Below are 13,273 nucleotides of genomic sequence, written 5' to 3' on the forward strand. Positions count from 1 at the left end.
CCACTTCCAGAATAACAACAGAGGTGCATGCAGCACAGGACGCCCGTGTCTTACTGCCAACAGGAGGGACAAGCTGGCAGATAGCTGCTCGTGCACGCTATCAACTCTGCACCACTCCCTTGCAGCACTGCTTTTCCCTATCTCCGTATCTGGCCTTATCTTCAGACTTGCTCCCCCTCGGAGAAAACGTCGTTATCAGTTTAGGAAATGTGTCTGAACAACAGGTTTCACTGCAGCCAGACCTTTTTGACTAAGCTGGCTTATACGAAACAAAGATCTGCTCCACACTTCTGGGCGCACAGCAGAGCTTTCTTCCCCTAAATGCATTAGGCGGTGAATCAAAAGCTCTGGCAGCATTCATCCTAACTGACCAGTGTGCAGCTGTCAGTGACGAACAACAGGCAGAGCACAATTTCCACGTCTAGTTGCCAATTCATGGGTCACTTAACACAATTTGCAATGTGCGTGAAAGAAATCACTGTCCTGCACCACGAGGCTTATGTTTCTACTGTTAAAGGTATGCACCAGACCAAAAAAAAAAAAAAAAAAAGCCAAGCGAGGACAAAAGTTCTGGATGCTCTTGGCCAGCAGCTTCTGACACATCGCTCACAGTTGTGCAAATCATTCAAGCTGATTTGCTGTATTATCTGCCAAGATTTTTATAACTCTTGGAACTGTTTTGCTGAGAAACATTTATTCCATTTTCAAAATCACCAAGTCACTTCGGAGCAGAGAGATGCAGGCTCTCCAATGACTCTGCATTAAGAGCAGCAGCTAAGACTTCTCGTATTAAAAGAAATACAGAAATGAACAGGTTCCTGAAAAGGCTACAAAATGCTAGAAAGGGAGATGACATCATTAGCATTTGATTTTATTTTCTACCTAGAAAAATATTCTGGCATTTTGCTTCAGCTATGAGTTTACATTGCAATATGCAATCATTTTTAACTATCACTTTTTGATTACAGAGCTCTTGCTTATGCTAACTGTTGATAAAACAACCCAAAAAGTAATAATCACGACCGCTGTCTTCACTTAATGCAATCAGTATCACGTTCCTCTGTTGCTTCATTTTTCCTTGCCTGAATGCAGATGTTTCTCCAACAATATTTAGGCATTATTTTTAAAGCTGGGCTTAGCACAGCTGTTCCCACATGGCTACGGGCTCCTTAGCCCTTCCTGACACTTCACCCACACAGACAGCAGACCGGATCACTGCTGGCCTTCATAAAGTTAAGAAATCATGCCACATGACTATGATTTTTTGGCACCCTTTTGGATTGTTCATGCACGAAATCAAGGACAAGCCTCTTCTCCTACCAACCTGATCACTAGGATTGTTTTTTTTCCCTAAAAACATTCCTGCTTTAAAGTACATACCTAAGTCTCCTATTGCTCCTCGCCATTTCCAAAACTAAGCCCCTTCTCTTAGCATTTGTGGAGGCTGGGCTGGATCCCACTGGTGCTCAGCCTCTGCATGCTGAGGAGAGGGAGGCGTGCTGGCAACGTCCCCCATGTCCCCAGCAGCTGCCCTGGTGCAGAGGGCAGGCAAAACACTCCCTAGCAATTGCACTGCTGTGAACCACAGCTTGTCTCTCTCTGGGACATTTGAAACTTCAATATCATGGCAAAACAGTCAGTCTTCAGAGGGAAAAATCCATTAAAAAACAGTTTTCTAAGTCATTTAAGCCTTGCTTCTCCTCCTTGCTGTACTTAGACTTTAATACTAATAGTATCAATGTCTGAGTGGATTGGGGAAGAGAGAAGAGGGGGAAAGCCCTGCACTGATTGAAAAATGAATTGTTGTCCTCGCTTCAGGTAAAAAGCAAGTGAAGCAGGAAATTGCTCTGTGTTTTCTTTGAGAGCAAAGCAGCTCTCATGTGGTTCTGCCATAAGATAGGCGAAGATACAGTTCAGTTTCATTAACTCATTTTGATTGACAAAACAGCTGCAGCAAATGCATTCAGCGCTTTTTGCAGGTCGAAAAAACTTCTGGGCATCATCATTTGAGAAAGATATTACATATTTCTGATGCGTTTCAGGAAGACACTAACAAACAAAAAAATCATTAACCAATTCTTCCACTTATTCAGCATTTCAGCACGATGTTTTTTCTGCAGTTGAGCAACGCAAATTATTGTGATAAAGTATTTTGTTCCACATCCTCAGCAGTAAATGATAGAAGAAGAACTGAGCCTCGTGCACTGTTCCCATTCCTTGCCCTTCACAGCTTCATTTTATACATATGAATTTGTCACTAACCTGACTGTTTTGGGATGTTTTCCGTGCTGACAGCCACGATCCAGCTCGCAACCTCCCAAGCTCGAGATGCACTAGGCCTTGGGCACACTTGGGAAAAAGAACCACAACGTACAGCATTTAAGTAGACATATAATATTTCATGCTTTCCTGGAGAGAACTGTGTTTATATTCAGCACCACAACCCCAGGAAGAAAACCACAATGTGCTGAATGCTAAAAATATTAACACTTTCATTTGGATGTATAAGAAGTACCTGTCCCCCGATTGGGGTTTATCCTGGTTGCTGAAGGCAGTATGAATGTTTCTACTGGCAAAGGGTTCTTAGGTCACACTGCAGATGGCCAATTACACAATTAAAACAAATAAAAAGCCCCTGACTCTTCCACGGAAGTCTGTCACAAACAATACTCGTGAAACAGACTTCAGAGGGAAAAGCCACAGAAAAGGGTGAATTTAACAAATTTGGGCTCAGCTTCACATTATGCCCTCATATCACCTATTTCCAATCCTTAAATAGGTACTTTTGGCTAAGTACCAATCCTGAAAGGAAAATTAAAAAAAAAAAAAAAAAAAAAGGAAATAATTAGCCTTCCCTTTCCAGAAAGAAAGGAATCCTATGCAGGAACACTGGTGGTGATGGCAGGGAAAAAGCCCTCGCCTCCAGATACAGTTTTGTATACACGTGGGTCCCACAGCAGCGCTCCCACCCTTCATTTCACCCTTGGTCCAGGTTGTCAGCCCTGATGAAGGAGCTGACAATGGGAATTTGCGGCTGGGGCATCCTGGGTCCTCTCCTCCCTCTCAAGCCCAGACAGCAGCCACATGCTTTCTAAGGGAAAAAGGCAAATTCTCTCCCAGACCACACAACTTCAAAGTATACAACCACCCCTGCAAGATGAAAAGCTGTGCAGAAACGGATTGAAGTTGCAGTTTTATAGTTGCAGGTTAGTACAGCAAAGCCAAAGGCACTTTACTTCAGGGCAGCTCTCATTTGTATGCCTCTCAGGTTTCAAAATATTTTTCTAGCTCATGAAATATACAGTTGCATCTTCAAATAAATGTCTAAATATTATACATGTCTTTGTTTTCTCATTTCATGCCATTCCACTTCTAAATACACATGAAGTGATTTTAAATGAATCTCTCGCAGTAATTTCAGATGAAATTCCTGTCTTTGTAATCAGTCTGAGCTGTCCTGTGTATGAGTAAATAGCACTTCAGGATAATTACCTCGCACAGTGTCAGTAACTGCAATTCCATATCTTAAATGTATTATGTACTCACCTTAAGTATAGTGGCAACAGTCTCTTGTGAGGCATTTCTCATATCCTCTCCATTAACAGACAAAATCTGATCTCCTTGAATTAATCTTCCGTCTAGGTCTGCAGCTCCTCCTTTAACAATGTCAGAGATAAACACTCCACTTCCATTTCTAACAATGCAAGAAGCATATGGCTAATTACACAATCCAATATTCTTTGGGAGACCAATTTAGATTACTTGCATTTAAGAGACATTAAAAGAAACCTGTGAGAAGAGCACGAACAAGTTTTATACCCCATTCAACTCTTTGAGTGTAAAAAAAATCTGAAATTTAAAATTGAGGCATGTTTTGCTGCGTTTAATGCTGTCTTTCCCCTTTTTCTGTTAGTTTTGCTTAATCCATAAAGATTCATGAAAAATACCACTTGTATAAATAAAAAAGCCAAGGATCAGACTAAAATGGAGTTAAACCATCCCCTCATGTGCCTGATCTGAATTATGCAGCCTCAGATTTTTTTACTTTACTTTTTATATTCCCCCTAAAGGTTCAGCTTGGTTTCTTCTCTAAAACCCTGGAGGCCCCAAACGGAGAGAAGTTTGCAGAGAAGACTTTTAAGTTTGGACTGAGTTATGCAGCAGAAAATCCAGCTTTGTGGCTGTCCGCCTGCAGCGAGGCTTGCGAGAACTGGAAAGCAGCAGTCGGGCAGCCGAGGGGCATGTGAGCAGATTCCCAAGCTGCAGCCTCGGCAGGAGGCTCCCTTCCCATGCTGCAGGACCCATCTGTGCCCAGCCCCAGCTACCAGGGCTCGCTGTGGGGCTGGTACGGGCTGAGATGCACGGGCTTGGGATCCTTCACCCTGCAGGACATAAGGTTTCACTGGCTGATCGCTGGCCATCATCAGATCAACTTCAGATCGGAGGTTGCCTTGGAGGTGGGAACCCCCACAAGGCAAGCAGTTAGCAACAGTACAGGAAGTTTTGCACAGAAGCAGCCGAGGGAGGGCTGGAGTCTGTATTACCATCTGTAGGGTAATTTACATAAGCTATATTAATTACCCAACCTGCAATCTGCTCACAACACCTGGGTTAAACATCACCACTCTTGTAAAAGAAAAAAAAACTGCTGTGGAAACTTCACTGACCATACGCAGTCAGGATAACGACATGATGATTTGTAATTGGGAAAATAAATTTTTTTGGCAATGCAGGAGAGCAACCATACAATTCGTACCCACCAGAGCTGAATGAGTGCTCGCCTGTGTCGTGCTGTAAATCTCTTCTAGCAATGAAAGATTAAATCTATCAGTGCTCCAGTTTGAATGATCTAATATCACTGGTTTAGAAATATATCAGCAAGAAGTCAGATTTTATTAAGCAGCTGTTACCTACCGCAGCATCTTGGATTCTGTTCTCTATTCACAGAACCACTGTCTGTAGTGTTGTATGGTCACTCACATGTCTTACATGATTTGGGTCTAAATCTTTACCAGCCTCTTACCTTCCACCAGAACTGGTCATTTTGAAACTGAGCAGGCTATAGATCTAACAGATGAATCCATGTTCATCCTCGTATTTTGAAATAGGAATGTTTTCTTCCCATGTTGAAATCAGAGAAGGGCTCAGCCACAGCTCTGTTTAAGCCACCAGAGTTTTCCCCAGTTCTGCATGTGCTCACTTGGGCACGCACAAAGTGGGACACAGTGCCACAGGCTGGGAGTTTTCCCAGGGAATAGCAGCCTTTATTACACAGGTCTGCTGTTGTTCTGTTAAGAGAAGTAAGGATCGCAACCCCATGACATCCTTGAAGATACTCAGATACAAAATCTTGTTGCTCATGGACTTTTTCCTTTATTTCATACTCCATTTAATGGCTACAGCTGTTCACATGGCGAAAAGCAAAGTATTTCCCATTTGTAGTGCAGTCTGATCAAAGAGAAGCTCTTACCGTTTTCCAGCTATGCTGAGCCCTAGTCCCCGGCCTGTTTTCTTCTGAATATCTACATGGAAGATCTCTAAATTTTCTTCATCTTTGTAATGAGCTTCATCTCTGTAAACAACCAATTGCACCTTCTGAGGCGTCTGTCTCAGCGCAGTGATAGCTTCTTCGTGGTTGGCGTTCCGCAAATCGATCCCGTTCACCTGAAATAATCAGTGTTTTCTTTCCAAATGACATATGCGAATGATCCTTTCATCACATCCTACCCTTGTGTGACAGGACAAATTTGTCAAATTGACACCGCTTGGCACTCTAATTTAGTGCTCCGATTTCCAGAGGGCTGAGCGTCTGCTTTCCTGCTGAATGAGATTGTGTGCGTTCTGCCACCGTCTAGATTAAACTCAAACAATCAAAACATTGGAGCATATAAGTTCTGTAGGTATTCCGTCCTTCTTTTTAAATACTGGAATCTTGAACAGCGCTTACATCCTTACAACTAGACAACACATGACGTGCTCCCTTCAACCTTCCTATGCCTCTACTCCTCCTTACAGGTACCAGTGCTCGAATTCCTCCTCCCCTGGGTAGGTAACGCTGTCCAGCCAACGACACCAGGAATCAGAAACATTAGCAAATGGCCATGGTGAAGCTGAGGCAGGACATGTTAAATGGTTATTTTGCTTTATTCCAATAGATGGCACACAAGACCACTCCTGTAGCATTTGATTACATTTGTCTTACAGTAACCTGGAAATGTTTCAGTATTATCAAATCGAACAAAAAGTTCTGATTGAATGCTTAAGTACCTGAAAAAACTATCAAAACTTGAAATCTGATCTCTGAACTTTGCCATATCTGACACAGAGATGCCCTGTAAGGTGTTTGCTCATACTCTGTTGGGCAAAAATCCCTTTTCTTCAAATATCAACGCATAAATGTTTTCCAAGTCTGGCTAGGAAGCAGCATGGACTGTAGCTGAATAACAATAAAATGGTAGTATACTTACATAAAATAATAAGTTTTAAGGCAATGGAAATATTTCTCTGTATTTCTAAATATGCAAAGTTATAATCATACTTGATTTTGCATTAAGATAATTAACCCTAATCTACAGTAATTGTATTTATTTTTGTACTAACTCTGTAGTCATTTATTTATACACTGCCTCAGTATTGTTTCCTTGACATGGCATCTATGTGTGCTTTATCACACCAATCTGAAACTCATTCAGAGTCATCCTTCTGCTTCATTAGTACAGCTTTTAAAAGCTGAAATAATAACAATATTATGGCACACAAACATTAGCACTTTCCTGTTTGGCCAGTGAAGAATTAATTAACCTTCCCCATTTTTATCCCCTGGCTAATTATCGTACTCTGTTAATACACAGTTATTTATAAAATGAAAATAACAGTCAGCCTTAACGCTAAAAAAAACATTTTCTGTGCAAGAGCTGTAAAGACAGCTCCCCAAGTGCCCCTCACTATTTTTCTAACCCTACACACTAACGCCTTAATGGCCATGCTGGGAATTTGTCCTGATCTGACAGCGAGGCACTGTAAACAGCTGCGCACCCGCTGCCTGACGCAAGTTTCATTTGCAGACCAGCACTTCTTTCTTAACCCCTTCCCACCTCGACTTCCATCCTTGCTGCAGGAATACCACGTTTATTCGCTGAAAGCAGTGCCGTGCGTGAGGAGGCCTGGCCTGAGGGAGCCGGCAGCGCTCATGGCCGCGGATGGCGGCGGCCCTGAGGCCTTGTGGCCGCCATCGCCGTCCTGCCCCGAGCCTTGTGCACGGGCAGAGCAGATGCCACAGCTCCGGCCGCAGCGAACGAAAGGCCTCCGAATGCAAGATTAAACAGATGAATAACGCCGAGCTATTGGACATGACAGCTGAACTATGTAATTCGAGAACTGCCGTGCTCAATTAAATTTAATACATTCTCAATTTGTCCCTTCAGTTTATGTGAATATGTAAGGAAATGGGAATTTGTCAGGATGGTCTCAGTGGCAGAAAAGCCACTTCAAGTACAGCTCCTGCAAAGGGTCTCTGTTTTCGCTGAAGGAAACCTATGCTGAACCGAACACAAATCTACACCACAAAGACGCAAGCAAGTGCATGCAATGACGAGAAGCGTTTACCTCAAGGATTTGATCTCCGGCCCAAAGCCTGCCATCTCTGGCTGCTGCCCCTTCTTCATAAACTTCGTGGATCACGATGGCATCCTGCGGGAAGAGAGGGCTGAGTCAGTTCCCTCATCAACGCCCCGTCCATGCACCGGCAGTGCTGGACCAGGCCACAGCCCATCAATGGCTCTGCACCAAGAGGGCACAGCACATGAGGAGAAAATGCATTCACATAGATATATAGACACTTCTAAGAGTTTCTGATAAGAAAATGACTGCCACAGTCACAATACAGAGAGCTAATAATAGGGTAAAAAGGATCTTGTTCCCCACTTCAGGGTAGGCTCGCCTAGAGCTTCTTGGGCTTCTATCATTTTTATACATTGGCATCAGCAATACTTGAACTCGGTGTGAACCGGGGTATTAATATCATCTACTTTTTATGATATTATTTAAAACCAGATTCTTTGGAGCTATGAATATTTTTAGGGACTTGGCATAGAACTCAGCTTTAAGCAAGAGCTGAATGCCTTGTGGTAAATAGTGCTGGTTAAATCTGTAAGAAATGAAATCCAGAAGAAACGAACAATGGCAAATGTTAGTTTATTACTGAGGTTGGAAAATGTAGTCAGTGGCAGATGTAGCTTCAGGGAAGGTTTCAGTGATTTAATCTTATTGCCAGCAATAGATGTCCCTGAAGAAAAAGCATTACAAAGAACATACTGTTCTCTTGCTGGTGCTTTCCTTTTGCATTGTTCTTTTTTTTTTTTTTTTTTTTTTTTTTTTTCCCTCCTGAAACAAATAGGTGAACATCCTGTTACAGCACTTCAGCTGTGGTTCTGACAACCACCAGCACTCGCAAAGAGATGGGCACCGTGCACAGGCTGCTGCCCTCTCCAAAGGCATCCCCAATGTCAGGAAGAACTTAAAAACTGCTCTGGATAAATACTCTGTGATTAGGTTAGCTACTCAGGTTATCGGATAACCCATTCTCAGACAAACACGACCAACAAAAAAGCTGTGGCTGTGAAGTCCCTTTGTCAAGTCTGACACAGCAGTCAAACACGCGTCTTTCTGCGGTGTGTGCAACAGGAGGCTGTGAGGTGAGCAGGGTGCAAGCCCACTGTGCGCAGCCTTCCTGGAGCAGGAAATAGCTGCTGTGGCAGAACAAAGCACGCTCGTGTTTTGCAAACACTGTGAGATACTACATCTCTCATCACCAAGTTAGCTTCCCCCATGTTGCCTTGTGATACTTCCCCGGCACACATGGTGTATGTTGAACAGAAAGAGAGCGCGGATGCCCTAAAGCTAGCGCTCTGATCAAGACAACACTGAGAGCATTATTCCCTTTCATTCCCACTACACCTTATTTAATGATGTGGACTTGTATCTACAGCCGCTCTGCTGCTGCTGCAGCACAGCACCACTGTCATAAGCTTCATCTTTGATACATGTACACCAGTCACTGAAAAAAGCCTGAAGGATTTTAATCACAAATGGATTACAGCTGATACAAGCGTCCCAGATGGGGAAAGAGAGATTTCAATCTACATAAATGAAGGCAAAATACCGTGAGCTGTGTACCATGGTAATTAAGAAAATCAAAAGAACAGTTTGATTTAAAAAAATATACCGTTGGCAACCACAGGGTTTGCTTGAAATAACTGGAGCAGCAATTACCAGTGGGACCAAGTAACACATTCACGTCCGTCTCAGCACTGCTGAACTTCTCTGCTACACATCTGAGATCTTCCTTTTTTTTTTTTTTTCCCCCCTCTTTTGTTACCGCTGTTTTAAAACTGATCCTGTAACTCTAGTCAACACAAGAGACTTTTGTCTGGGTGGAAGCCAATACGGTGACAGTGATGTATATTTTTATGTATATTTTTTCACCTAAGGCTGATCATGGGTAAGTTTGAGAAAAAGCTGAGTCTTTGGTTTTAGAACTTCAATAGCACGCTTCACTTTTACTTTTCTAAACACTTTTATAATGGAAGGCATTTAGAAATCACCAACAAGATAACACACAATATTGACCAGCTTGCCAGGACAGCATCATCCAAGTAGGGCACATGAGGGCAGTGGGTGAATAAGAGGTTCAGAAGAAAAAATTGCATGTGCCATTGGTAACAGCTACCAGCTTCTCCCAGTACCACATTACTGAATGTAAAACCACATATACTTATGGCTTAGATTCAGGAATTACCAAGTGGTTTCAGTTGAATAACCTGCATCACTGATTTGCAAAGGTAACAATTCAGTACTACTCTGCAGTTCCTGCACATGTTAGAAGCCAGACCTAGAACTAAGAATACATAAGGCATGAAAAGTTACATTCCTGTTCAGTCTGAGCCTACTCTGAAGAAGGAAACATCCATCTGACCTGCCAAAATACTGTTTTCTGAGCTTTTTTTTGAAGCAGCATAGTTGAAAGAGGCTTATCAAATCAATTAAAAGCAGAATGAAGAAATGTGCCTGCAATGTACTCTCAAGATTTTAAAATAGTCCATAGCATAAGTCTTACCTTCCTTAGCTTATAAACTGTGACAAAAGACGTCTTACCTCTGTTATTTCTGGCATCGGCTCAATATAAATTTAACCCAGAAGTAATCTTTTTCCATTGAACCTAGTGGGATCTGGGTAAGGCCCTATTAGTTTTGATCATCCATGACAAATCACTAGAAATTACTGACATTATTAAATATTTTATTGATACCTATATTTTAAAAAGAGCTTGAACATGCAGTAAAGTGATTTAATGTATTATTCCAGCCATCTAACAACTAAGCCCCGATCTGTAATGACAGATTTAAGCTGTAACACTCATCTCAGTGCATCAGAAAACAACCTGGGATCTATCACGACTAAACCAATACAGAACATTTATTTAAAGGATGGGTTTCGGTTACTGGACATCTGCAGCTCCTACTCACCAGCTTCAAATTCAGATTTGTGCTCAGCATCTTGAGAAGTCATGTCCTTAATAGTTCAAAAAAAAGCCACCCAACAGTCAATCAATAAAACAGAGAGGGAGGGAAAGTGGTGTCAATGTCCAACTACAGGCTGTGAATTAATGGTGGCTGTGGACAGATTTTCATTCCCATCCCTCACAACCTCCTCTCACTGCTAGTTTCGTATAGATAACGGCAGTCCACAAAAACTATCAGCACAGAAGGGGAAAATAAAAATGCTCACCATATCAAGAACACAGCTATTTAAAGAAAGATATCTTGTTGCTGAAAGCACACACATCATAAGGTTTACAGATACATTAAAAAACTTAAAGCTTTCATCTTTGTATATTTTGACTGCTCCATCAGTCTGGCACCATTAATCAGGAATTAATGCAAAGTTTAACATCTCATGTCCATGAAGGCAGGATGCAGAATACAAGCTAGGGCATAAAACCAGCACAATTCTATGCTAAACAAAGTCCATGCTCACAGGTGTGAACATCTGACCAAGAAAACTTCAGTCCAAGTAGAAGGGAAGCTGTCTGCCACTGCTTAGCTAAATCTACGTAGGGGAAATACAGCTTGTAAAACATGCTAAGTGTGATCTACATTGTGTTTTCTTTTAAGGGAGGGGAATAGCCCTGAACTCTTGGGAAATTGGATCTCAACTCCACCCCAACTGTGAATATTTTTTCTGCTTGATTTATAACAACTTCAGAGACCCGGCAGGGGAAGCATATCAACGCACCCATCAGCAGAGAGCACAAATAGAAATGCTCCCATTAAGAATTACATTTGCTAAGAGTGACAGCTTAATCCCTCTATCTTAAATGTCAAGAACCGCTAAGGCAGAGACCTCAGGCAATGACCACATAGCACTGTCTTACTTGAACCTTCGGGAGAAAGGTGGCGATGTCAGCTGCCTATTCAGGAAAATCACTGACCAAGCAAACCTTAAAAGCCTGCAGGACTATAAACAGTGTTGAGAAAGGCTCACAAGCTGTCTGGCTTTAGGCTGGGACTGCTCACATATTTGCTGCAAGTTTATAGCATCTGAGCCAGTTTATTTTCTTCTATGCAGCTGTTCTTCAGAAGGACAAGCAGCAGTTTTCCGTGCAGGTGCCCTTTTCCACTGAAAATCAAACCCTAGACTACTATGTTATTTGCAAACGCTGGAAGCAGAGGGATTAAATGGGCATAAGACAGCAAGAAGGCTCAACATTAAACACTGTGGATATTTTGATGAAGTTGTATCATCTGATAAAAGGCGTAGGAGCATGCCAGAGGGGGGATTTCAGAATAACTGGAACAGAGAAATCCCCACACACCTGGTATTGACTGCATCTGAAAGGAAAAAGGCCTGAATTCTGGTAAAGAGGCTTCTTGCCATAGCAGTGAACAGCTACTGCAGATCATTCACATCAAACTATTCCTTTAACTGAGCTAATATTAAATTTGAGTTCATCTTTGCTGTGCTACTTCAGCCTACAACACCCAGCCATTATTTTGGCAGGATCAAAGGCACTTCACAGGAGTGAGGCGAACACGGAGGACTGCAAAAGCCACCAGCACAAAACAGCACTGAGTACTCTGTTGGAAATAAGTTGTTTCAAAATCCCCAAGTGCATTTTCCAAGATGTGAGTTTTAAAGTTGTAAACATCAGACAAAAACCAGAACAGTCATGGGAGTAGAAACCAGATCCATAGCCCTGTCCCCTACAGCTACAAGGCTCTCTCTAGACCTGTAGACATTGCCAGCCACTTGTCCTAGACCAGGAGAGCATTACACGGGGAAGAGGTACCTGTCCTCCCTGAACAGACTCTTCTGAGCAGTATGGACAGGTAATGCTGAATGTCCAGGTCAGAACACAGAGAGAGCAGGTTTTGAGGAACCTATATGGTCAAGCAGTGATAGAAAGGAGACAGCAAACTGTTGGAATGATATGAATTTTAAGTGGCTATATCACAATTTGGTCTGTAGTTAGGTGCAATCTTACCGCTACCATAATAATGTATGTGGTGTAAGAAATGAGGCCTTCTGCGAGAATTACTTTCCTGAGGAAGCAAAAAAGTAAGCTGCATATAAAAAAAAAACATTCAGGAAAAAATGTTTTTGGATTTACTTGACAAGTTGTGTTTTCCTAAGATAATATTACACGTTTCCAACAGATTTCCTACATAGCCACAAACGTTACACTAAATTAACGTTTAGTATAGATAATAAAGCTACGAGGCTTTTTGCTGACTGCAGGATTACAGACTTATCTCTTTCCCAGGGCAAGTAAAATATCATTAGTTATTTCCTTTTCAACTTTTACAATACTTTGTCCGGAGTAGTAAAATTGTCATTTCGTTTTTACAGGCTGGTTCACAGATAAAGTAGAAGTCAACTAGTTGCACAGTGTGCTTCGTTGAAGAATTAGTCCCATATAAGAATCTTTCAGTAGTTAAAATAAATCCAGCTGCTGGTTCCTTGTAGGCAGAGGAAATTACAACAGCTCTGTTATGATCTTCCATTTGCAGATCTAAATGGAACCTAAAAGATAACAGTTCAGCAACAAAAAACGAAGGCCAACTCAAAGCAAATCACTTGACTTCTTACAGAAGTTTACCTAATGCATCATGCTGCATGTACCTCCTTCTAACACTCAAATATTTTGCAATTGCTAGCGTTCACAAACCATTAACAGGCACCCAAAATCCCAAGCCAAACACTACTGTAATAAAAC

General features: G+C 42.0%; 1 protein-coding gene across 1 annotated transcript in view; it reads right to left on the bottom strand.

Moving 5' to 3' along the window:
* The window catches only part of PATJ (PATJ crumbs cell polarity complex component), a 141,759-nt gene that overhangs the window by 12,944 nt on the left and 115,542 nt on the right, over positions 1–13,273 (bottom strand). Inside the window, exons 37-40 of the mRNA XM_032192027.1 lie at positions 7,606–7,689; positions 5,471–5,664; positions 3,547–3,694; positions 2,263–2,349 (exon numbers count right to left, since the gene is read on the bottom strand). Coding sequence (XP_032047918.1) covers positions 2,263–2,349; positions 3,547–3,694; positions 5,471–5,664; positions 7,606–7,689 — 513 coding nt within the window. The remainder of the gene's footprint in view (positions 1–2,262; positions 2,350–3,546; positions 3,695–5,470; positions 5,665–7,605; positions 7,690–13,273) is intronic.

Source organism: Aythya fuligula, chromosome 8 (assembly GCF_009819795.1).
Source record: "Aythya fuligula isolate bAytFul2 chromosome 8, bAytFul2.pri, whole genome shotgun sequence".
NCBI lineage: Eukaryota > Metazoa > Chordata > Aves > Anseriformes > Anatidae > Aythya > Aythya fuligula.